The sequence below is a fragment of the Coregonus lavaretus genome (genome assembly GCF_964263955.1).
Source record: "Coregonus lavaretus genome assembly, chromosome: 3".
Classification (NCBI taxonomy): Eukaryota; Metazoa; Chordata; class Actinopteri; order Salmoniformes; family Salmonidae; genus Coregonus; species Coregonus lavaretus.
In genome coordinates this window covers 11182275-11210067 of record NC_139990.1, presented here as the reverse complement: position 1 = coordinate 11210067, position 27793 = coordinate 11182275, and the positions used below count along the sequence as shown (strand labels likewise).

The following is a 27793-nucleotide window of genomic DNA, read 5'->3' as shown; positions in this document are numbered from 1 at the left end:
ACGGAATGATTACTTATTGGATTACTTATACATTCAGATGATACCTTTCTGTTTTTTCAATGACATTCAATTCCGCATTGAAAAAGTAGCAAGTTTAAGTTTGTTCCACCTGAGCGACTCTGACCACAAGTCGGAGACCACTATGACACACCAAATGTGTTTGATGGATTATTTTTGTCTTCTTCTAACGCCTCTTAATGGGAAAGTAATCCAAAAGTAACTGGAAATAATCTGATTACGTTACTTAGTTTGGGTAATCCAAAAAATACTTTACTGATTACATTTTGGGACAGGTAAATAGTAACTCTAACAGATTACATTTGTGTGTGTGTGTAGTCAAGCTTTCTATTCTCCTCTATTCTCTGTCACTATGACTTTAATAACATCATACTAAACAGAAAGCAATGATCACTAAAGAGGGCTTGGTTTCACCATGTGATTTTATTGTTAAAGAACCATGTGAATATCTTTATATCTTTCCTTGTAAGACAGTGAACAGTTTGATTAAAAACATGGACAATAGACAGAGGGGAGTGAACATACATAACAGAGAATGGCCACATTATTATTTTTATCATTATCATCACCAATTTAATACCACAATATCAATCACTGTCCGTACCTCTGCACTGTACATGTTAGTGCACATGATCCAGAACTATAAAAAAAAACATTATTTAAAAGGTCATATTAAATGCACATAAAATAATCCAACTACTTTTAGCCAATCAGAGCCTCCGGAACCTCCGAATAAATACGACCCAGTGGGAGGAGCCAAGGCCCGGCGGCATGCTGGGAAAACCTGCCGTCGCTTGTTTCTGTCATTTAGTTCAGACTTTTCTTTCTTTCTCTATATCTTTTTTTCCTTCTTTATTTTCCATCCAGGAACTCATCTAGAAACTCCATCACTTCCCCCTGTACACACACATCACAGAGTTAGTATTGAACCTGAAGACTGTAACCAGGGGGAACCATTCTCTATGGTTTCCTGATGGATATGCAGTGTAAATAAAGACTAACTACACTCTGATCAGACAGAGCCACCAATTGGGTCTCCAGTTCCAGTCCTGGGGAACTACTGGGTGTACAGGTTTCAGTTCCAGACCTGCTCTAACACACCTGATTTAGCTAATCAAGGTCCTGATGAACAGCTGATTAGTGTGTTAGAGTTGGGCTGGCGCAAAATCCTGCAGTAGAGTGGTTCTCCAGGAGGAGGATTGGCCACTCTTATCTAGAGACGAGTCATGCTGCCCCCAAGTTAACAACTCTGGTACTACATCTATGTTGTTGTGAGTGAGCAGCATGTGAGTGATCAGCGCCTCCCTGTGGTGAGGTCGGATACGGCAGTCTGGTAAACACTGGTCACATTGTACTGCTGGACACAGGTCATGTGATCTGAGAGGAATCTGGGGGTTTTCACTAGTTTACAGAAAGATTACATAGAGAGCCCTGCTAAGAACCAAGACCCACTTCTGGACACATGTACTGTAAGACCCAACTATAGTGACACTAGAGACACAAATGGAGACACACACACTCTCTCTCTCACACACACACGTACCTCGTCATCGCTCGCTAGGTGTTGTCTGGAGAACTCCAGCATCTCTAGCTGCATGGTGGTCTGGTTCAAGTACCGTACTGCCTCCTAAAACACACACAAAACACGTCAGATCAACATCGACAAACAAACCCAGATGAAGACCTCAGCATTCAGTCAACTGGTTAAAACAACAATCAATGACATGGGCCAAATAACCTGCATGCGGAGATACTGGACACGCATGCAGTATGTGTGTGTGCGTGTGTGCTGAAATATGTCTGTATGATACAGTCAGGGAAAAAAGTATTTGATCCCCTGCTGATTTTGTACGTTTGCCCACTGACAAAGACATGATCAGTCTATAATTTTAATGGTAGGTTTATTTGAACAGTGAGAGACAGAATAAAAACAAAGAAATCCTGAAAAACGCATGTTAAAAATGTTATAAATTGATTTGCATTTTAATGAGGGAAATAAGTATTTGACACCTCTGCAAAACATGACTTAGTACTTGGTGGCAAAACACTTGTTGGCAATCACAAAGGTCAGACGTTTCTTGTAGTTGGCCACCAGGTTTGCACACATCTCAGGAGGGATTTTGTTCCACTCCTCTTTGCAGATCTTCTCCAAGTCATTGGCAACTCGAACCTTCAGCTCCCTCCACAGATTTTCTATGGGATTAAGGTCTGGAGACTGGCTAGGCCACTCCAGGACCTTAATGTGCTTCTTCTTGAGCCACTCCTTTGTTGCCTTGGCCGTGTGTTTTGGGTCATTGTCATGCTGGAATACCCATCTACGACCCATTTTCAATGCCCTGGCTGAGGGAAGGAGGTTCTCACCCAAGATTTGACGGTACATGGCCCCGTCCATCGTCCCTTTGATGCAGTGAAGTTGTCCTGTCCCCTTAGCAGAAAAACACCCCCAAAGCATAATGTTTCCACCTCCATGTTTGACTGTGGGGATGGTGTTCTTGGGGTCATAGGCAGCATTCCTCCTCCTCCAAACACGGCGAGTTGAGTTGATGCCAAAGAGCTCGATTTTGGTCTCATCTGACCACAACACTTTCACCCAGTTCTCCTCTGAATCATTCAGATGTTCATTGGCAAACTTCAGACAGCCCTGTATATGTGCTTTCTTGAGCAGGGGGACCTTGCGGGCGCTGCAGGATTTCAGTCCTTCACGGCGTAGTGTTTTACCAATTGTTTTCTTGGTTGACTATGGTCCCAGCTGCCTTGAGATCATTGACAAGATCCTCCCGTGTAGTTCTGGGCTGATTCCTCACCGTTCTCATGATCATTGCAACTCCACGAGGTGAGATCTTGCATGGAGCCCAAGGCCGAGGGAGATTGACAGTTATTTTGTGTTTTTCCATTTGCAAATAATCGCACCAACTGTTGTCACCTTCTCACCAAGCTGCTTGGCGATGGTTTTGTAGCCCATTCAAGCCTTGTGTACATTTACAATCTTGTCCCTGACATCCTTGGAGAGCTCTTTGGTTTTGGCCATGGTGGAGAGTTTGGAATCTGATTGATTGCTTGCTTCTGTGGAGAGGTCTTTTATACAGGTAACAAACTGAGATTAGGAGCACTCCCTTTAAGAGTGTGTTCCTAATCTCAGCTCGTTACCTGTATAAAAGACACCTGGGAGCCAGAAATCTTTCTGATTGAGAGGGGGTCAAATACTTATTTCCCTCATTAAAATGCAAAACAATTTATAACATTTTTGACATGCGTTTTTCTGGATTTTTTTGTTGTTATTCTGTCTCTCACTGTTCAAATAAACCTACCATTAAAATTATAGACTGATAATTTCTTTGTCAGTGGGCAAACGTACAAAATCAGTAGGGGATCAACTACTTTTTTCCCTCACTGTATGTGTGTGTGTCTTACCGATCTAGGTAGGAAATCTTCGTCGCTGAGTCCGTATTTGTCTCTGTGGTACTGGTAATACACCACGTTGTTCTTCATCACCTCATCACTGGGGTCAAACAACATGTAGCTGGTTACACAGGGAACCGCGTTCTTCAGGTCATTCACTGGGGGGGCAATGACAGAGTCAGTGTGTGTGTGTGTGTGTGTGTGTGTGTGTGTGTGTGTGTGTGTGTGTGTGTGTGTGTGTGTATAACCACATAGAACACAGAAGTCCTAAATATACATGTTTGTAATAATAATGTAGTAACGTACTCACTCGTGTCATAAGACTGATATAACACATGCATGTGTAATAATAACAGTTATAACAGTTGTATATGTAATAGCAATGCAGTAATATGACACTCACGTTTGTAATAGGCGAACTGTAGGTAGTGGTACATGGTTGCTACAAACTTCTCTACGATGAATCCTCCAACCACAGGAGTCAGCTCTGCCTCACACCTCACCTTCCTCTCCAACACCTCTGTGTAGTGGTCTGGGAGGGAGAGGGGGGAGGAGGAATGGGAGAGATAGAAGAGGTGTCGGGGGGGGGGGGGGATTTATCATCATGAGTGACCTGTTCAAGATGATCAACAGAAATCATAAATCAACACTGCCCAAACTAAAATCCATTGGTCTAAATCAACCTTTGGACAGGTACAAATCTCTGTGTTGGACTGGTAAAAGACATGGAGGGATAGGCTAGCCTGAGATGGAGAGGTTGAAAGAAAGATACTCACCAGCAATGGAGGGGTAGAAGTCTTTGAAGTCTTTAACCTCCCTGGCTCCTTCTGAAGCAGCCAGACATTCGTCGTAGACCTTGAAGAAATCCCTGAGAGCCAGCTCCATGTCTGACACTGAGGTACGGTAGTTATCACCGTTATACGCCCGCACTGCTCGCACAAACAACGTCTGGAACAACAACACACACACATTGATACAGAAACACAACATAAATGTTATCTAGATTAGACCAGATTTATTTCACCAGAGCAGAACCTGTATCTGTGCAGCACTTCAGAGCTCCCTAACCCAGCCCAACTGAGACCTCAGCCAATTATCCTTTTGAGAAAGTGGCTAAGGTACAGTTGAAGTCGGAAGTTTACATACACCTTAGCCAAATACATTTCAACTCTGTTTTTCACAATTCCTGACATTTAATCCTAGTAAAAATTCCGTGTCTTAGGTCAGTTAGGATCACCACTTTATTTTAAGAACGTGAAATGTCCGAATAATAGTAGAGAGAATGGTTTATTTCAGCTTTTATTTATTTCATCATATTCCCAGTGTTAGGCCTACTGCTGCTAGGTAGCTCTCTCTCTGCTCTTCCCCTCCCCTCTGTCTGTCCTTGATTGCAGGAGTGAAGTCTGGTGTGCGGAAGTCAGGGTTCCAGCTGCAGCTCATTACCATAATCACCTCAGCCTTTAAGACCCGGTCAAACTTGCCACTCATCGTCAGATCATAGTCAAGACGACCATGTTAGTCTCGCTGCCGACTCAACCTGTTTGTTTTCGCTCTTTGTGTTTTTTGGCCTGTTCTATTTACTTTTCTCCTGTGCCACAGATTATTGGAACCTGACTCCTGCCTCCGCTTCACTCCTGCCACCGCCATCCTGCTTTCCACTACCGGACCTCCCTTTTGGACTCACCACGGACACTAGGACATTACGGTACCACACCTGCTCTGACCTGGATCTGTTACCCTCCCTGTAACCTGGACTTGCTCTTCCCCTATTATTGGAAACCTGGACAAATTGAACATTGTAAATAAACCTGTTAAACCTTCTCTGGCTCGGTGTAGTTGTCTGCATTTGGGTTCAAATCCAGTTTAATCATGACAGTATGATCTGACCATGATGAACCCAGCAGACTGTAGCTCGGATACTAACCCAGAGTGCACTCAAATTCGGACTGCCATAGCCAATCAGGGCATTTTACTTGGCCAACATGATACTTTGTTTAAGACTATTTCTGAGAACAGTCAGATGCTGTTTAATCAGATTCAATTACTCACCCATCAAGTGTCTGTCCTTACTACCCAAATTAATAATGCACCCCTCGTTCATGGCATACAAACTGCTCCTCCAGCCCAGATCAGAGAGCCTTTTGTTCCTGCTCCAGAGCGCTATGACGGGAACATGGGAACCTGTGGTGATTTTTTGACTCAATGCTCGCTAGTCTTTGAACAACAGCCCCTCACCTACGCCTCAGAGAGCCCGTATTGCCTACCTTATCAACTCTACTAGCGGTTCCGCTCGTTCCTGGGGATCCGCGGTCTGGGAGAGTCAGTCGGACATTTGCAACGCTTACGTTGCCTTCACCACTGAGATGAGGAAGGTTTTCGACCACCCCGTACGGGGCAAGGAGGCTGCTAAACGGTTGTTGTCTCTTCGGCAGGGGTCTCGCAGTGTGGCGGAGATGGCAGTGGAGTTTCGGACGTTAGCGGCAGTGAGTGGTTGGAATGACGAGGCATTACAAGGAGTGTTCATTAATGCTTTGTCTGAGACTTTGAAGGATGAATTGGTGTCATATGATGAATCGCCTACGCTGGATAACCTTATTTCACTCACCATCCGGTTGGATAATCGGATTCGGGAGCGCCGCCGGGAGAGGAGTGTTAGTTCCAAGCAACCTGTCTGTCGTCAACCAACTCCTCCCCGCCTCTTCCCTACGGAGAGGGCCGAGTCTTCCCGAGTCGATACGAGGAGCACTGAACCCGAAGCCATGGAGGTGGGTCGTGCACGGTTGTCCTCAGAGGAGCGTGCACGTCGTATTCAGGTTCGGGCCTGCCTGTATTGTGGAGAAGCTGGTCATTTCGTTCCTTCCTGCCCAGTTCGTCCGGGAAAAGGGCCGGCTCATCATTAATGGGAGAAGTTTTGGTGAGCCGAACAGCGGATTCTTCCTCTTCTCCCCGCATTCTGCTCCAGGCATCCCTCCAGTGGCAGGTCCAGGATTTCCCTGTTAGTGCGCTGGTTGACTCTGGTGCCGATGAACGCTTTTTGGATCGAGAGTTGGCTCAACAAATGGAGTTAGAGACTGTTCCTATGGACCGTCCGCTGCAGGCTAAGGGTCTAAATGGACAATTACATTTGTTGACCCGTATTACTCATCAGACTGTCCCTGTTTGTCTCAGAGTGTCGGGTAATCATCAGGAGAGCATTCAATTTCACATAATTGACTGCCCACAGACCCCCCCGGTCCTTGGTATCCCCTGGCTCATAAGACAGAATCCACACATTGATTGGGTGACAGGTAGAATTGTTTCATGGAGCACATTTTGTCATGTGAACTGTTTGTGTTCTGCTCAGACCCCTGCCAGCACTGTGCCTCAACCTCCACTGGAGTCCATGGATCTCTCTGCTGTTCCTGACGTGTATCATGACCTGGCATCCGTTTTCTGCAAACACACGGCTACTTCTCTTCCACCTCACCGGCCATACGACTGCGCCATTGACCTCCAGCCAGGAGCCCCTCTCCCTAACAGTCGCCTGTACAATCTCTCCCGCCCGGAGACGGAGGCTATGGAGAACTACATGCGGGACTCCTTGGCGGCAGCTATTATTCGTCCTTCCTCGTCACCTGTAGGAGCGGGATTCTTTTTTGTTGGAAAGAAGGATAAGACCCTCAGACCCTGTATTGATTACCGTGGACTTAACAACATCACCATTAAGAACAAGTATTCTCTGCCTTTGATTAATTCTGCTTTTCCCCTCCTTCATGGTGCTGCCATCTTTACGAAACTGGATCTACGAAATGCGTATCACCTGGTGCGCATTCGTAAAGGTGATGAATGGAAGACTGCCTTCAACACACCCTTGGGACATTTTGAGTATCTGGTCATGCCTTTTGGTTTGTCTAATGCCCCTGCTGTTTTTCAGGCACTCGTGAATGATGTCCTTCGGGACATGTTGAATCGTTTAGTTTTTGTCTATCTGGATGATATCCTGATTTTCTCAGAGTCCTCCCAGGAACATGAACTGCATGTGCGCCAGGTGTTGCAAAGGTTGTTGGAGAACAAACTATTTGTGAAGATGGAGAAATGTGAATTTCATGTGTCTGAGACCTCTTTTTTGGGTTACATAATAGCTCAGGGGGAGTTGCGGATGGACCCAGCTAAGATCTCTGCAGTCACGGACTGGCCAGCCCCCTCCACCCGCAAACAACTTCAACGATTCCTGGGGTTTGCGAACTTCTACAGGAGGTTCATCAAGGACTACAGCCGCATTGCGGCACCACTCACCGCTCTCACCTCCATCTCACTACCATTCGCTTGGAATGAAGGGGCCGAATCAGCGTTTGAAGAACTGAAACATCGCTTCGCCTCGGCTCCCATTCTGATGCAGCCGGACCCAGACCGCCAGTTTGTCGTGGAGGTGGATGCATCCGACACTGGGGTAGGTGCGGTGTTGTCACAACGTTCTCCTGAAGATAACAAACTGCATCACTGCGCTTTTCTTTCACGGAAGCTTTCTCAGGCAGAGAGGAATTATGATGTTGGCAATCGTGAACTGCTCGCCGTTAAGCTGGCTCTCGAGGAGTGGCGGCATTGGTTGGAGGGGGCGGAACAACCCTTCATCGTTTGGACGGATCACAAGAATCTGGCATACATCCAGTCAGCTAAGCAGCTCAATCCCCGTCAAGCCAGGTGGGCATTATTTTTTGGGAGATTCAATTTTTCTCTGTCTTACCGTCCTGGGTCACGCAACGTCAAGCCTGACGCCCTGTCTCGTGTTCATTCTGCTGTTGATACTGGTAGTAACCCTGAACCCATCTTGCCTCCTACCTGCAGTATTGCGGCCATTATATGTGACATCGAAGGGATTGTTAGACAGGCTCAACATCATCAAGCTGACCCTGGGAGCGGTCCTCCTAACCGGTTGTTTGTCCCTGAGTCTGTTCGCTCCCAGGTACTTCAGTGGGCTCACTCGTCTCCCCTTACCTGTCACCCTGGAGTTACTCGGACCCTTGACTTTGTGCGACGGAAGTTCTGGTGGCCCAGGATGGAGGCAGACACTCGAGCCTTCATTGCTGCTTGTACGGTATGTGCACGAAGTAAGAACTCCACCCAGGCCAGCGCTGGTCATCTACGACCTCTGCCAATACCCAGCCGGCCCTGGTCCCACATTGCTTTGGATTTTGTCACTGGACTTCCCCCCTCATCTGGAAAGACTGTCATTCTTACTGTGATCGTTTTTCTAAGTTTGCTAATTTTTTGGCCCTACCTAAACTGCCCACTGCCAGAGAGACGGCTGATATTTTGGTTGAACATGTCTTCTGCTCTCATGGTCTGCCCACTGATATTGTCTCTGACAGGGGTCCCCAGTTTGTCTCCCAGGTATGGAAAGCTTTCTGTAAAGCTTTGGGCATCACATCCAGCCTGTCCTCTGGATATCACCCCCAGACCAACGGGCAAGCCGAGAGAGCGAACCAGGAGATGGAGACCACTCTCCGCTGTGTCACAGGGTCTAACCCTGGGTCTTGGAGCTCCATGCTCCCCTGGGTGGAATATGCTCATAACACCTTGACTAACGCTTCCTCTGGTTTGTCTCCCTTTCTGTGTGCTCTGGGTTATCAACCTCCCCTGTTCCCTTCTCAAGAGAGGGAACTGGCGGTACCCTCGGTGCAGTCCCACATGCGCCGCTGCTTCAAGGTCTGGAGGAAGGCCAGGGTAGCTCTGTCCCGAGCTTCGTCGTACATGCAGAGGCAAGCCAACCGTCACCGGTCCCAGGCTCCCGGTTACTCTCCTGGTCAAGAGGTATGGCTTAAGTCACGTGATCTTCCATTGAAAGTAGAATCTAAGAAGATGGCGCCGCGTTTTATAGGACCGTTCAAGATACTGTCTATTGTTAACCCCTGCGCGGTTAAACTACAGCTTCCTGCCTCCCTACGGGTTCATTCCACTTTTCATGTGTCCCAGATCAAGCCTGTGTCTGTCAGCCCTCTGTGCCCGCCCTCTCGTCCCCCTCCTCCGCCCAGGATCGTGGGTGTGGGTCCTGTCTACACTGTCCGGCGACTTCTGGATGTTCGCCGCCGGGGTCGTGGTTTCCAGTACCTGGTGGATTGGGAGGGTTATGGTCCTGAGGAACGTTGCTGGGTGCCCAGGAGCTTCATTGTGGATCCTGCTCTGGTCCGTGAATTTCATCGGTTACATCCCGATAAACCCTGTCGGCCGCCAGGTGGCGTCCGTAGGGGGGGGGGGGGGGGGTACTGTTAGGCCTACTGCTGCTAGGTAGCTCTCTCTGCTCTTCCCCTCCCCTCTGTCTGTCCTTGATTGCAGGAGTGAAGTCTGGTGTGCGGGAGTCAGGGTTCCAGCTGCAGCTCATTACCATAATCACCTCAGCCTTTAAGACCCAGTCAAACTTGCCACTCAACGTCAGATCATAGTCAAGACGACCATGTTAGTCTCGCTGCCGACTCAACCTGTTTGTTTTCGCTCTTTGTGTTTTTTGGCCTGTTCTATTTACTTTTCTCCTGTGCCACAGATTATTGGAACCTGACTCCTGCCTCCGCTTCACTCCTGCCACCACCATCCTGCTTTCCACTACCGGACCTCCCTTTTGGACTCACCACGGACACTAGGACATTACGGTACCACACCTGCTCTGACCTGGATCTGTTACCCTCCCTGTAACCTGGACTTGCTCTTCCCCTATTATTGGAAACCTGGACAAATTGAACATTGTAAATAAACCTGTTAAACCTTCTCTGGCTCTGTGTAGTTGTCTGCATTTGGGTTCAAATCCAGTTTAATCATGACACCCAGTGGGTCAGAAGTTTACATACACTCAATTAGTATTTGGTAGCATTGCCTTTAAATTGTTAAACTTGGGTCAAACGTTTCGGGTAGCCTTCCACAAGCTTCCCACAATAAGTTGGGTGAATTTTGGCACATTCCTCCTGACAGAGCAGGTGTAACTTAATCAGGTTTGTAGGCCTCCTTGCTCAATGTAGGCCTCCACAAATGTTCTATAGGATTGAGGTCAGGCCTTTGTGATGGCCACTCCAATACCTTGACTTTGTTGTCCTTAAGCCATTTTGCCACAACTTTGGAAGTATGCTTGGGGTCATTGTCCATTTGGAAGACCCATTTGCGACCAAGCTTTAACTTCCTGACTGATGTCTTGAGATGTTGCTTCAATATATCCACATCATTTTCCTTCCTCATGATGCCATCTATTTTGTGAAGTGTACCAGTCCGTCCTGCAGCAAAGCACCCCCACAGCCTGATGCTGCCACCCCTGTCCTTCACGGTTGAGATGGTGTTCTTCGGCTTGCAAGCAACCCCCTTTTCCTCCAAACATAACGATGGTCATTATGGCCAAACAGTTCTATTTTTGTTTCATCAGACCAGAGGACATTTCTCCAAAAAGTACGATATTTGTCCACATGTGCAGTTGCAAACAGTAGTCTGGCTTTTTATGGCGGTTTTGGAGCAGTGGCTTCTTCCTTGCTGAGCGACCTTTCAGCTTATGTCGACTTGTTTTACTGTGGATATAGATACTTTTGTACCTGTTTCCTCCAGCATCTTCACAAGGTCCTTTGCTGTTGTTCTGGGATTGATTTGCACTTTTCTCACCAAAGTACGTTCATCTCTAGGATACAGAACACGTCTCCTTCCTGAGCGGTATGACGGCTGCGTGGTACCATGGTGTTTATACTTGCGTACTATTGTTTGTACAGATGAACGTGGTACCTTCAGGCGTTTGGAAATTTCTCCCAAGGATGAACCAGACTTGTGGAGGTCTACAATAATTTTTCTGAGGTCTTGGCTGATTTCTTTAGATTTTCCCATGATGTCAAGCAAAGAGGCACTGAGTTTGAAGGTAGGCCTTGAAATACATCCACATGTACACCTCCAATTGATTCAATTGCCATGACATCATTTTCTGGAATTTTCCAAGCTGTTTAAAGGCACAGTCAACTTAGTGTATGTAAACTTCTGACCTACTGGAATTGTGATACGGTGAATTATAAGTGAAATAATCTGTCTGTAAACAATTGTTGGAAAAATTACTTGTGTCATGACTTGCCAAAACTATAGTTTGTAAAAAATAAATTTGCGGAGTGGTTGAAAAACGAGTTTTAATTACTCAAACCTAAGTGTATGTAAACCTCCCACTTCAACTGTACATGTTTAGTCTTAGAGCTCTGAAAGCCTTTACATCCTCCTGTGACTTCAGTCTGGTCCCCTAACCACCTCTAACCCCACCCATGGAGAGAATTAGACCAGTTTATTCTTGATGTGCACGTGCGTGTTTGCACATGTGTGTATGCAAGTGTACGTGTGTGTATGCAAGTGAGTGTGTACCTCGTAGGACTTGGTCTCCAGGTCTGTGAGGTGTTCCTCAGCCCCAGGTAGACTCCTGTAGTAGGCCATGTTCCTCTGCATCATCTCATCATCAGGGTGCTTCAGGAGGAAGGTGTGGGCTGCAGACACTGCCTTGGCCAGGTTATCAGACTGGAGGAGAGAGGAGACAGTTATACACACACACAGGCTACTCATATAAAGTGAACAAAAGCACAGGACCCTCTTCCTTAGCTTAACCCCCCCCCCCCCCCCCCATGTCGTGGCACGTATGAGGGCGTCACAACCCCGCGAGAGAACACATTACTCAATAGAGTACAGTAGTATAACAGAGTGCAGAGGAGTGCCTGTTAATTACACAGTTCTAAAAGTTATTGAAAACACACACAATGTATTTTATCTAAAATACAAGTACTTCTTTATATACCAAATGCATTCAGCTATATTTGTTTTGAAAGACAGGCAGCTCGTCCAGAGATGTTGATCAACCCTCTCCAGCTCCATTGAAAATAAAGGTTAAATACAAAATAAATACTGCAGAGAGCAGCACTGATTTCACTCTCTCTCAAATTGATTTAACTCACTTTGAAGTAGGCGAACTGCAGGTATTTATAGGGTTCCCGTTTCTCGAATTCCTCCACGGTGTCGCGGCTGGGCATGGTCTGTCTGAAGGCAGGCAGCCCCTGTTTGCACCGCTTCAAACACTGCGCCCTCTTCATAACGTTACCGAACACACGCAGCTCCGGGAAGTCGGTAAACTTCTCCTCGTTGTCCAGCCGCACAGAGCTGCAGTTGAGGTTGCAGAAGGCCTCGCTGTCCCTGAGCAGCCGGTACAACCGGAGAGAGACCTCGAGATAGTCAACTGTCTCCTGCCATTTCTCTCCGGTGTACTGGTCCAGCGCGTATTTATACGCGGAGTCTAACGGCATTAGTTCATGACGCGGAAAACTCCTGAAGCTGTATTTCTCGTATTGACAGAAGACTATTGTAACGGAAACCGCGAATAGAAGCAGAGAGATTAGCGGAGTGCTGGAGGTTGCCATCTTTAGTTTCTGGGTAGAGGTGGGACGGCTGGGCTAAACAACGTCTCTACTCTATTCTGCTCTCTGTGCAGTGTGTGGGTGGGACAGGGACCGCCTCTACCCCCACCACGTATCCGGACACAACTCTCCCTCCCCTGGCTACTCTGGGCAGGGTGACGGGGTGAGGGGGTGGCGAACCACCGGGGCTCGGTGCACCTCCCCCTAAATCAGTGCTGTTCTAGAGATATCTGCGAGTAACACGGGTTGGGAAAACCAGACCACTGCACTAGTTTACACTGCACTAGCTTACATCAATTTAGTGTAAATGCACTAGTTTACATCAAACTACATGTAAATGATTGGCAAAGTTACAGATCAAGTTAAGGAGTGTTTTCCATTGGTGGCACTCCAAACCAGATGCCAAATGGCCACACATTTACATTTACATTTTAGTCATTTAGCAGACGCTCTTATCCAGAGCGACTTACAGTTAGTGCATACATTATTTGTATATTTTTCATACTGGCCCCCCAATGTAATGTGATTAATCTGACGCAGCGACAATGAGAAGTAGCCTAGTGAAACTGCTTGTTCTGTAGTAGACTTTGGAGAGAGTCTGCAGTTTAAAGTCTGCTGTGTATGTCTATTTAAAAAAATGTATATTTTTTATATTTATGTTCGGCTATGTATGTTTTATAAAAGTGTTGGTTATATTCAATAAAACGTGTATATTCGTGTATAGGCCTATCACCCACAAATTAGGATTGTCTCTGTAGCCTACAGCCTTCCCCCTCTCCTGCCACGTCGAGACATTCCAGAGAGAGAGAGACACACAGAAACACCCCCTGAAATAAACTCAGACACTGTCCCACCACCACCCCATAGCCAAGCCTTGCGTAATAGCCCTATAGACTGTAGCCTATAGGCTACATGTGTGAATGAATGGAAACTAGGCCAATTCTACAGTAGTAGTTTGTGTTTGTTGGTCTTGTGGGGGTCTTGCGGTGGTGATGTAGTTTATTTGGTCTCAAGCTGTGACTATAGGCCCTCGGTTTGGCGTTTCCACGTCTACACATCTGCTGTGCGCTACTGCGCCTGCGCCATACGTGGTACCCAAATCCTCCCATTCCCGAACAGACAGGGATCAAGGGAAGGAGAAAATAACTGGACGAAGAAGACCAGAGGAACCGGAACAATCCGGGAAAAATAGAAAGAGAGCGATAACAACCATTACAAGTTACTATTATCCACCCTACTTTTTGTCGGTAAAGGAGAGGCGTATGAAGATGAACCAGTGCGTGCACGGGATGATATATCTGGCGGTTCTGGTGGCGTTCGCCGCCTGTGACGCCCCTCCGGTACCGTTAGATGACATCGTGATTGAGAAAACTTTCGTGCCGGAGCAGTGCGTGCGCGCCGTGAAAGTAGGGGATTATGTCCGTTACCATTATAACGGCATGTTCCCCGATGGAAAGAAATTTGACTCCAGGTAAGAAAGTTTTTATTTTCCACTCTTCTCCACTCCTGTAGTTCCTGCATGCTGTTGTCGTTGCAGAGAGTAGCGTGCACGTCAATAAACTAAAGTGTGCGTTTTATTAGCGGTCGGCCCAAACAGCCACGCAAGCAGAGCGAGAAAGAGAGCCCCCGTTCACTGAGAGAGGGAGAGAGAGAGAGAGACTGCCTGCAGTCTCCAAGTCTGAACTAAATACTTACTGAAAATATATTTATAATACAGATAAAACAGTTATATTCTGCTACTAAATACACTGGGTGATAATATGTGGCCCGTTAACATACTGCAAGGATGTACACATATAGGCCTTCCTGTCCTGCTCTAGGGCGTGCACACACAGGTAGCCTATAACCTACTGGTGTGTGAGTGTATGTCACGCATGGCCAGCAGAGTTATCACGTAAAAAACATTCATTAATGTAAACCCTTGGGCAGAAGGAGAAGGAGACCAGTAGGCCCATTAGTTAATGTGCGTGGCAGTACTGAGACGCAGTTGGCCAGTGTAGTAGGCTAGGCCTAGTGATGCGGCATGTTAACCACAGTCTCACCACAGCCAACCAAGTACTACTGTCTGGACAGAGAGATACATGACTGAATGACAGAGTGAGTGAATCAGTGAAGTGAGTGAGTGAATGAATACATGAATGAATACATTAATGAATGACGTTTTTTTCCTTGTTTCTTGTCTTTCTTTCTGTCTTATTTTGGTTGAGATGTTGGCAGCTCCCATAATGTGTGTGTATTGCAGCTATGATCGCAGCAGCACCTACAATGTGTATGTGGGTAAGAAGCAGCTGATTGAAGGGATGGACAGAGCTCTGGTGGGTATGTGTGTCAACGAGAGACGACTGGTCAAGATCCCCCCACAACTGGCCTATGGGAAGGAAGGATACGGTAAGCTCATAACATAGTTTATAACATAGCTTATAACATGAATATACAGTTTATAATGGAGTTTTAGCTTATAATTGAGGTTTGGGAGCAAAGACATCTCAACTCCTCCCCTATAACCAATCAATAACTATATTATACTTACCAGTTCTACCTGTAACCTGTGTGTTTTGCGTATAACATAAAAATAGCTAATAACATAGTTTATAACATAGCCTGTAACATAGCTTATAACATGGTTGTATACATTGTTGTCTCTTGTCTGTTTGATTAATAGCTCAGCTGCACAGGTAGCAGTGTGTGTGGGCGGTTGGATCTGTGTGTGTTTGTGTGTTTGTAGGTCTGTGTGTGTGTGTGTGTAGAAGCTGGTGTTTACTGTTCTGATGTGTTCATAAACACCAAGCATTAATGCAAGCTTGATAGGAAGTGGGTGGTCTATGTTAAATTAGGTCACAGTGACATCACAGACCAGGAAGTGCTGCTTGTTAATGTTACTGTACGCTGCATGGTGGCCTGAGTTTTGACATGAACAAACCCTTATTGTAGACAGATTAATCTGTTGACCCTCTTGAACTGACACATAGAGGTGAACTCTGCTTTAGTGTTGTAGGAGTGCCGTTCATTCACAGTGAGACAGACAACACAGCCCAGACCTGTGGCTTTGCCGGCATTACCCACAGTTACATGCACAGCATTAGGAGTGTGTTTGTGCTTTAGTATGTGTGTGTGTGTATTAGTTTGTGTGTGTCAAATCAAATCAAATCAAATTTTATTGGTCACATGCGCCGAATACAACAGGTGCAGACATTACAGTGAAATGCTTACTTACAGCCCTTAACCAACAGTGCATTTATTTTTAACAAAAAAAGTAAAAATAAAACAACAACAAAAAAAAGTGTTGAGAAAAAAAGAGCAGAAGTAAAATAAAATAACAGTAGGGAGGCTATATATACAGGGGGGTACCGGTGCAGAGTCAATGTGCGGGGGCACCGGCTAGTTGAGGTAGTTGAAGTAATATGTACATGTGGGTAGAGTTAAAGTGACTATGCATAAATAATTAACAGAGTAGCAGCAGCGTAAAAAGGATGGGGTGGGGGGGCAGTGCAAATAGTCCGGGTAGCCATGATTAGCTGTTCAGGAGTCTTATGGCTTGGGGGTAGAAGCTGTTGAGAAGTCTTTTGGACCTAGACTTGGCACTCCGGTACCGCTTGCCGTGCGGTAGCAGAGAGAACAGTCTATTACTAGGGGTGGCTGGAGTCTATGACAATTTTGAGGGCCTTCCTCAAAATTTCAAAAATAGTACTCCGAATGCGTCATCTAATGCGTGATGGCGTTGACTCCCGCCATTCTTTCATTTTAGTACAGTGCGTCAATTTATCTAATTATCAGCTGTTGACAAACACCTGAGTCGGAAAAGACGAGTGAATTCTACTAGATCAAACACCGAAATGAGTGTGTGTGTATTAGTGTGTGTTAGTATGAATAAAGAGGTCACCAAGCAGACTGGTTGATTTTACATGAGGTGAGATTAAAACAGGAATGTGTGGCCTTACTTGGCATGTAGAGACTGGTAAAGAGAGAGAGAGCAAGTGAGATAGAGAGAGAGAAAGGAAGAGAGAAAGAGAGAGAGGGGGTGGCATGTATGGACAGATAAATGTAGGTGTCTACTTTATAGATTTGTATGTGGAAAAGAGAGGGAGAAAGGAAGAGTGTGTCAGGGAGATGGAGGGAGAAACAGGCCGTGTCCGAATACCCATACTAGCATACTAAAAACAGATAGTGTTATAGTATGTGAAATTTCAAAAATAGTACTCCGAATGCGTCATCTAATGCGTGATGGCGTTGACTCCCGCCATTCTTTCCTTTTAGTACAGCACGTCAATTTATCTAATTATCAGCTGTTGACAAACACCTGAGTCGGAAAAGACGAGTGAATTCTACTAGATCAAACACCGAAATGAGTATGCAGTTTAAGTATGTAGTACACTAGGATGGGTTATTCGGACATGGCCACAGTCTCTGCCAGCAGAGAGTACAACTGCCAACTCACCAGTATGGATTTAATCACAGCCACCCTCAACTTCCCTACCCCTCCTTCTCCCCTCCTCCCTTCCTCTTCCCCTCCTCTCATCTTCCCTCCCTCATGACAATGTCTGTGGCCTATATGGTTTATAATCTCTGATTAATTGCCTTCTTCAAAGAGATAATTCCATGTTCATCTGTCTAGTCTAACAATGAGAGAAAGAAAGTGGAGAGAGACAGGATGAGAGAATGAACGAGTGTAACTAATGTCATCCTCCCTTACTCCTCCAGGTGATGTCATCCCTTCAGACGCGATCCTCCATTTTGATGTTCTGTTGTTGGACGTGTGGAACCCTGACGATGGGGTTCAGATTAAGACCTACTACACCCCTGAGAACTGCTCTAGGAAGGTAGAGGTGTCGGACTACGTACGTTACCATTACAACGGAACACTGCTGGACGGAACATTGTTCGACTCCAGGTGAGACATGAGATAAGTTGTCAATGAACAAACCACAACTAACACACACTACACACTACTAACACACACTACACACTACTAACACACACTACAACTACTAACACACACTACACACACTACACACTACTAACACACACTACTAACACACACTACACACTACTAACACACACTACACACTACTAACACACACTACAACTACTAACACACACTACAACTACTAACACACACTACACACTACTAACACACACTACACACTACTAACACACACTACAACTACTAACACACACTACACACTACTAACACACACTACAACTGCTAACACACACTACACACTACTAACACACACTACTAACACACACTACACACTACTAACACACACTACACACTACTAACACACACTACAACTACTAACACACACTACTAACACACACTACACACTACTAACACACACTACAACTACTAACACACACTACACACTACTAACACACACACTACACACTACTAACACACACTACACACTACTAACACACACTACAACTACTAACACACACTACAACTACTAACACACACTACACACTACTAACACACACTACACACTACTAACACACACTACAACTACTAACACACACTACACACTACTAACACACACTACAACTACTAACACACACTACACACTACTAACACACACTACAACTACTAACACACACTACACACTACTAACACACACTACACACTACTAACACACACTACACACTTCTAACACACACTACACACTACTAACACACACTACACACTACTAACACACACTACACACTTCTAACACACACTACACACTACTAACACACACTACACACACTACACACTTCTAACACACACTACACACTACTAACACACACTACAACTACTAACACACACTACAACTACTAACACACACTACAACTACTAACACACACTACTAACACACACTACAACTACTAACACACACTACAACTACTAACACACACTACACACTACTAACACACACTACACACTACTAACACACACTACACACTTCTAACACACACTACACACTACTAACACACACTACACACTACTAACACACACTACACACTTCTAACACACACTACACACTACTAACACACACTACAACTACTAACACACACTACAACTACTAACACACACTACAACTACTAACACACACTACTAACACACACTACACACTACTAACACACACTACACACTACTAACACACACTACACACTACTAACACACACTACACACTACTAACACACACTACACACTACTAACACACACTACACACTACTAACACACACTACACACTTCTAACACACACTACACACTACTAACACACACTACAACTACTAACACACACTACAACTACTAACACACACTACAACTACTAACACACACTACTAACACACACTACACACTACTAACACACACTACAACTACTAACACACACTACAACTACTAACACACACTACACACTACTAACACACACTACACACTTCTAACACACACTACACACTACTAACACACACTACACACTACTAACACACACTACACACTACTAACACACACTACACACTACAACTGCTAACACACTACAACTACTAACACACACTACACACTACTAACGCACACTACACACTACTAACACACACTACACACTACTAACACACACTACACACTACTAACACACACTACAACCACTAACACACACTACACACTACTAACACACACTACACACTACTAACACACACTACAACCACTAACACACACTACACACTACTAACACACACTACACACTACTAACACACACTACAACTACTAACACACACTACACACTACTAACACACACTACAACTACTAACACACACTACACACTACTAACACACACTACACACACTACACACTACTAACACACACTACACACTACTAACACACACTACACACTACTAACACACACTACAACTGCTAACACACTACAACTACTAACACACACTACACACTACTAACACACACTACAGCAACTAACACACACTACACACACTACTAACACACACTACAACTACTAACACACACTACAACTACTAACACACACTACACACTACACACTACTAACACACACTACTAACACACACTACAATTACTAACACACACTACACACTACTAACACACACTACAACTACTAACACACACTACACACTACTAACACACACTACACACTACTAACACACACTACAACTACTAACACACACTACACACTACTAACACACACTACACACTACTAACACACACTACACACTTCTAACACACTACACACTACTAACACACACTACACACACTACACACTACTAACACACACTACACACACTACACACTTCTAACACACACTACACACTACTAACACACACTACAACTACTAACACACACTACAACCACTAACACACACTACTAACACACACTACAACCACTAACACACACTACTAACACACACTACACACTACTAACACACACTACACACTACTAACACACACTACAACTACTAACACACACTACACACTACTAACACACACTACACACTACTAACACACACTACACACTACTAACACACACTACAACTACTAACACACACTACACACTACTAACACACACTACACACTACTAACACACACTACAACTGCTAACACACTACAACAACTAACACACACTACACACTACTAACACACACTACAACTGCTAACACACTACAACTACTAACACACACTACACACTACTAACACACACTACAACAACTAACACACACTACACACTACTAACACACACTACAACTACTAACACACACTACACACTACTAACTCACACTACAACTACTAACACACACTACACACTACTAACTCACACTACAACTACTAACACACACTACACACTACTAACACACACTACACACTACTAACACACACTACACACTACTAACACACACTACAAACACACACTACAACTACTAACACACACTACACACTACACACTACTAACACACACTACACACTACTAAGACATCTACACACAGGGAGAGGGATGAAGAGAGGCCCTGCAAGGAGGGAGATGATAGAGGAGAGGAGGGTTACATTTGGACGATTTCCAATGAATAAATGTCTGCTGTGTTTGTAGTCCTCTAATAAGTATTTTCTCATTCTCTCCCCATTTCCCTCCTCTCTCCCTTCACCTCTCTTTCCCCCTCTCCCTCTCCTGTAGCCACACCCGTATGCGTACCTATGACACCTACGTGGGGATTGGCTGGCTGATCGCTGGCATGGATCAGGGGCTTCTGGGCATGTGTGTCGGGGAGAAACGCATCATCACCATGCCCCCGTCGCTAGGATACGGATCAAACGGCGATGGTTAGTAGGTGCTGCTGGAGTTCTTTCTGAGTGTTATCCCAGTCCAGGCCTCTCTAGTACTATTGGACCAGAGATGGCATCATCAGTGTAACCTTCTCTCCCTTGATCCCTCTTTCCCTTGATCTCTCTCTCTCTCTCTCTAGGTAGTGATATCCCTGGTATTTGACATGGTCCTACTGAACTTCCATAACCCTAGAGATGTAATCAGTGTATCCCTCCTATCTAATCTCTCCTCCCCTTCTTTCCATCCATCCCTCCATCTCATCCCTCTCTCCCTCTCTAGGTAGTGATATCCCACAGCAGGCCTCCCTGGTATTTGATGTAGTCCTCCTAGACCTCCATAACCCTAAAGACGGCGTCAGTATCACCAACCAGGACATACCTCAACCCTGCCACAGGAAGAGTGTTGCTGGGGACTTCATCAGATACCACTATAACGGATCACTACTGGATGGGACCTTCTTCGACTCCAGGTGAGGAAGAGAGAGACAGAGAGTGTGTGTGTGTGACTTCATAAATGTGTATATAAAAAATGATTCCTTATGCCTTTGGGCATTGTTTTCCCTTTATCTGTAATTCTTTGTCCTCAAGGTGGCAGTAGAACCGTAAACTAAACTAGATAGACAAACGAGTTTCTCAAGATTTACTGAATGAATCCAAACAGTAAAATAAAAATGGCACTCTTATCTTACTTGAAAACTAGTAAATGTAAGTTCAGACTGAATAGGGTGTAGAATCTAGAATCTAGAACTTAGAGTTAGATTTAGAAATGTCAAATGAAGAATTCCTGAGTAGGCAAATGTTTTGTGTTGGCAGCTGTTTGTAACGTATTTAATTCTGTACATATGATTATTGTCCTCTGTTGTATTCCACAGCTACTCCCGTAACCATACATATGACACCTACGTGGGTAAGGGCTATGTGATTGGTGGGATGGACGAGGGTCTGATCGGAGTCTGCATTGGAGAGAAAAGACGCATCACTATCCCACCTCACCTCGGATACGGAGAGGAGGGCACAGGTATGTTTATAAAATAGTGTGTTTGTGTGTGTGTGTGTGTGTGTGTGTGTGTGTGTGTTGAGGTTTTCAGTGTACCATCGTTTATAGAAAGGTGATTTCATCATCTCTTCCTCTTTTTTCTCCCTTCCCTCCTCCTCCTCCTCTCCCCCACCAGGTACTAAGATCCCAGGTTCTGCTGTCTTGGTGTTTGATATCCATATCATAGATTTCCACAACCCATCAGACACAGTGGTGATCACTACCAACTATAAACCAGAGGTGTGTGAGATGCTGGCTAAGAAAGGAGACTTTGTTAAATACCACTACAACGCTTCGCTCATGGATGGATCCTTCATCGACTCCACGTGAGTATGAAGACACACACACACACACACACACACACACACACACACACACACACACACACACACACACACACACACACTTCTACACACACACACACACACACACTTCTACAGTGAGGAGAATAAGTATTTTATACACTGCCGATTTTGCAGGTTTTCCTACTTACAAAGCATGTAGAGGTCTGTAATTTTTATCATAGGTACACTTCAACTGTGAGAGACGGAATCTAAAAAATCACATTGTATGATTTTTAAGTAATGAATTTGCATTTTATTGTATGACATAAGTATTTGATCACCTACCAACCAGTAAGAATTCCGGCTCTCACAGACCTGTTAGTTTTTCTTTAAGAAGCCCTCCTGTTCTTCACTCAGACCTGCACAAGGCTGGGATGGGCTACAGGACAATAGGCAAGCAGCTTGGTGAGAAGGCAACAACTGTTGGCGCAATTATTAGAAAATGGAAGAAGTTCAAGATGACGGTCAATCAACCTCGGTCTGGGGCTCCATGCAATATCTCACCTCGTGGGGCATCAATGATCATGAGGAAGGTGAAGGATCAGCCCAGAACTACACGGCAGGACCTGGTCAATGATCTGAAGAGAGCTGGGACCACAGTCTCAAAGAAAACCATTAGTAACACACTACACCGTCATGGATTAAAATCCTGCAGTGCACGCAAGGTCTCCCTGCTCAAGCCAGCGCATGTCCAGGCCCGTCTGAAGTTCGCCAATGACCATCTGGATGATCCAGAGGAGGAATGGGAGAAGGTCATGTGGTCTGATGAGACAAAAATAGAGCTTTTTGGTCTAAACTCCACTCGCCGTGTTTGGAGGAGGAAGAAGGATGAGTACAACCCCAAGAACACCATCCCAACCGTGAAGCATGGAGGTGGAAACATCATTCTTTGGGGAAGCTTTTCTGCAAAGGGGACAGGACGACTGCACTGTATTGAGGGGAGGATGGATGGGGCCATGTATCGCGAGATCTTGGCCAACAACCTCCTTCCCTCAGTAAGAGCATTGAAGATGGGTCGTGGCTGGGTCTTCCAGCATGACAACGACCCGAAACACACAGCCAGGGCAACTAAGGAGTGGCTCTGTAAGAAGCATCTCAAGGTCCTGGAGTGGCCTAGCCAGTCTCCAGACCAGAACCCAATAGAAAATCTTTGGAGGGAGCTGAAAGTCCGTATTGCCCAGCGACAGCCCCGAAACCTGAAGGATCTGGAGAAGGTCTGTATGGAGGAGTGGGCCAAAATCCCTGTTGCAGTGTGTGTAAACCTGGTCAAGACCTACAGGAAACGTATGATCTCTGTAATTGCAAACAAAGGTTTCTGTACCAAATATTAAGTTCTGCTTTTCTGATGTATCAAATACTTATGTCATGCAATAAAATGCAAATTAATTACTTAATCATACAATGTGATTTTCTGGATTTTTGTTTTAGATTCAGTCTCTCACAGTTGAAGTGTACCTATGATAAAAATTACAGACCTCTACATGCTTTGTAGGTAGGAAAACCTGCAAAATCGGCAGTGTATCAAATACTTGTTCTCCCCACTGTAACTATTGCTCTCTCCAGGTATAACTATGGGAAGACGTATAACATTGTGCTGGGAGCCAACCAGGTGGTTCCAGGGATGGAGGAGGGGCTGAAGGAGATGTGTGTTGGAGAGAGAAGACACCTGGTCATACCTCCTCATCTGGGCTACGGAGAGAGGGGAGTGGGTGAGTTACACACACGCCCACATACAAACACACACACACAGACACAGACAGAGGCACAGACAAGCACACACACAAACTAGTGCACTAGCTGTTATGAACCCATTCACGTCCAATGGTGTGTTATAGATGGTGAAGTGCCGGCCAGTGCTGTCCTGATCTTCGACATTGAGATGATTGAGATGGAGGCGGGACTTCCCGATGGCTACATGTTCATCTGGAACGAGGACGTATCAGCTGACCTCTTCACTGAGATGGACGCCGACAAGGACCTACAGGTGTTGGCCTCAGAGGTACGCATCACAGCTTAACCCTGCCCTCAGCTACACACTAATAGACATACACATGACACTGTGGATCCTCCTGCATCTCACCTCCTCTCCTTCATCTGCTCTGATTGAAGACAACTGGACAGCGTATGGCTGCATCTCAGTAGTCTGAAATAGCCTCCTCTCATTGTCTCCTCTCCTTCATCTGCACTGATCTATAAACACAAGACAAGTGAAAGCAAATATGGTGGAAGAGAAGCCTACAGAAGGAATATGTTTTGTATTTCACCCATCCAGTTCATTTCGATCAGTTCAGGAAGAGAGGAGACAATCAAGTTGATTAACTGAGGCAACTGACTAACAAATTCCCAATTCTCCCTGCCTCTCTCTACACCGACCCACCCCTTTCCCTCCCTCCCTCCCTCCCTCCCCCATCCCTCTGTCCAGTTCTCAGACTACATCCTGCGTCAGGTGAATGAGGGTAAAGGCCGTCTGGCACCTGGGTTCGACGCATATCGCATCATCGAGAACATGTTTTCTAACCAGGACCGTAATGGAGACGGAAAGATCACAGAGGACGAGTTCAAACTGAAGGCCGACGAGACCACACACGACGAGCTATAAGAGAGGAGCGGTGTGTGTGTGTATGCGTGTGTATGAGGGGGCTTATATGATGGCAATATAAGACAAGGAGGGTGTGTGTGTGTGTGAGAGGGATTATATTGTTGGAGGGTGGCGGGGTGAGATGGCACAGGGTCAGATGTATAGAATTAGAGCTGGTCAGATGTCTAGAGAAAACCAAAGAGTGAGTATCAAAGGGTGCTTTAGTTAGCTTTGACCTGTCCAGTCTTCTGTGACCAGAATAGTCTGGTGTTGGCATGGGGAGGGAATGAGAGAGGAGAGTAGGAAAGCATGAGGAAGAACATTTGAGGAGATGAGCAATGTAAGAGCATTGGGACAAAGTCCCACGTTTGTGTTATTAGAGCAGTGTTTCAAAACTCCAGGCCTTAAGTACCCCCAACAGCATACATTTTTGTTGAAGCCTTGGACAAACTCATCTGATACAATGTGTCAACTAATCATCAAGCCCTGGATGAGTTTAATATGGTGAGTTTATCCAGGGCTACAACAAAAATGTGTGCTGTTGAGAGTAACGTTACTGGAGGACACATTTTATTAGAGGAGCCTGACCTGTTTCTGTTGTTGATGATGATGTACCTTTGTTCACCTTCTCTGGCATCACTGATTTGTTTATTCTTTTATAATTGAGTTACTGTTCAGATGGTGTTTTTTTTATTTTGTCGGTGTTGCCTTTTTTAATACGTTTATCATCTGTGAGAGAAGTGCCTGACAATTTTTTATGTGATATAAACTCTCTACTTTTTAAAGATGATCCATGGATCTCCTATCCCTCATGTTTAATAGTAAGTCATTGTTCTATCTCCAGTCAAACTGTTTTAATTTAAAATCTTCTGTCCCACCAACATCACAAACTGCCATAACTCTTTACCAACATATCTTATAGAGCACAATTACAGTACTATTAAAATACTGTTATTTATTGGAATAACAAACACCATGATAGATGCACAGTTAGGTGATTGCAGAATTGTTTATACAGTACCATCTATGGAAATTTGTACTATCCAGCTAATGTGTGTGTTTTAGTAAAGGTTTGCCGATGATTCAGGTGCTAAAACTGTTTCTATTCCTTGTTTTCATGTGTACAAACACTTCCTGTATTCTCTGCTGTCTAAGCCAATCACAGTACAGTACTACACATCTGTAGACATTCAGCTGCCCACTCACAACACTGTGTCTCCTATGCAACATTTACCTACATGTTAGTGCCACTATCAGGTAGTTCACATTGTTTTTCCACCAATAGATTGTGTTCCAATTACGCTATGCTCTGCACACGCACACATCTCACCTGCACCGGCGTTGGTGAGGTGTGTGAGCTGCGTACGTGTGTGTGTTTACAACAGTTGAGTTTGTTTTATATCTGATGCCTCTGTTTGGTGAGAGTAATTAATGATAATGCTGTAAATGTGTGACGTTTCTAAGGTGCATTTGAATAAATGCACATTCCAACAAGACCTGTCTGTCTCTCTTTAGGTACAATGTGTGTGTGGCTTGCATATGGTGGGAAATGCGTGGCCGGAATAAAAGATAAAACAGCCAGGGGGGAACAGGAAGGGAGGGAGAACGGAGGAATAATGAGATAAAAAAAGAGGGAGTGAGAGAGAGGGAAAAAACTGCCGGTTTGAAGTGAAGATACGAAACAAGAACAGAAACACCAGAACAGAAACCGTATTTTTCTAAGTTTGGAATGTATAACAACCTTGGAGTCTTTCACGCAAGCCCGCCTGCACGTGCACGCACATAGTTTAGGGCCGAGGCATATCCATGTTTATTGGCCTATATGGTTAGGGCGAAATTGAAATGTTTCTTACAAAATAAATATGGAAAGCATATATATAACCATGGTAGCAATTGAAAGGGAACAGTTAGGAGATGTGAAAATTATTAGACCAAAGGTGTGTCCAACAGTTCACCTAACATAAGACTGATTCCGAACATTACACTGTTGCTTTTGTGGTGTCGAAACAACGATGCTGATATGCTGTGATGACAAGGAATCCGCTGACACTGTACTTGATTATAACTTTTATTACATCAAGGATTTCAGCATCAATTTACAGATTTCTGCAGAATCTGGAGAACAACTAACCCAATCTCAAATATGATTATTCTCCCCGTCCTTTGTTCAAAACCTGGTATATATCCTATGTAACATAAGATGGGTGTTTTGGATAGACCAATCCCTGGCCTCCACATATCCAAGTGTCCTCTGTTTCAGGGGGCCCCTATAGTAATGCTTTCCAGATATTTCAGCAAAGCAGAGTAAAGTTAATCTAACACACCATTTGCAAACCTCAGCCAAAATTATAAATTGTTCAGATACTACATACAGTGGGGAAAAAAAGTATTTAGTCAGCCACCAATTGTGCAAGTTCTCCCACTTAAAAAGATGAGAGAGGCCTGTAATTTTCATCATAGGTACACGTCAACTATGACAGACAAAATTATAATTTTTTGAGGAAAATCACATTGTAGGATTTTTTATGAATTTATTTGCAAATTATGGTGGAAAATAAGTATTTGGTCAATAACAAAAGTTTCTCAATACTTTGTTATATACCCTTTGTTGGCAATGACACAGGTCAAACGTTTTCTGTAAGTCTTCACAAGGTTTTCACACACTGTTGCTGGTATTTTGGCCCATTCCTCCATGCAGATCTCCTCTAGAGCAGTGATGTTT

At 44.8% G+C, this 27793-nt stretch overlaps 2 protein-coding genes across 2 annotated transcripts; one reads left to right on the top strand and one right to left on the bottom strand.

The window, feature by feature from the left end:
* Positions 1-424: 424 nt before the first annotated feature.
* Positions 425-12874, bottom strand: LOC311122690 (cartilage-associated protein-like). The gene is made up of 7 exons (XM_084158092.1): positions 12342-12874; positions 11761-11910; positions 4194-4365; positions 3821-3949; positions 3430-3575; positions 1562-1645; positions 425-915 (listed from the first exon to the last, which is right to left on the bottom strand). The coding sequence occupies exons 1-7, from the start codon at positions 12798-12800 to the stop codon at positions 871-873; spliced, it is 1185 nt and encodes a 394-aa protein (XP_084014218.1). The 5' UTR covers positions 12801-12874; the 3' UTR covers positions 425-870.
* A 1036-nt stretch (positions 12875-13910) lies between these two features.
* Positions 13911-26559, top strand: fkbp9 (FKBP prolyl isomerase 9). The gene is made up of 10 exons (XM_084157521.1): positions 13911-14268; positions 15040-15185; positions 17496-17685; positions 20965-21110; positions 21394-21583; positions 21986-22131; positions 22286-22475; positions 24057-24202; positions 24329-24492; positions 24916-26559. The coding sequence occupies exons 1-10, from the start codon at positions 14060-14062 to the stop codon at positions 25090-25092; spliced, it is 1704 nt and encodes a 567-aa protein (XP_084013647.1). The 5' UTR covers positions 13911-14059; the 3' UTR covers positions 25093-26559.
* Positions 26560-27793: the final 1234 nt, after the last annotated feature.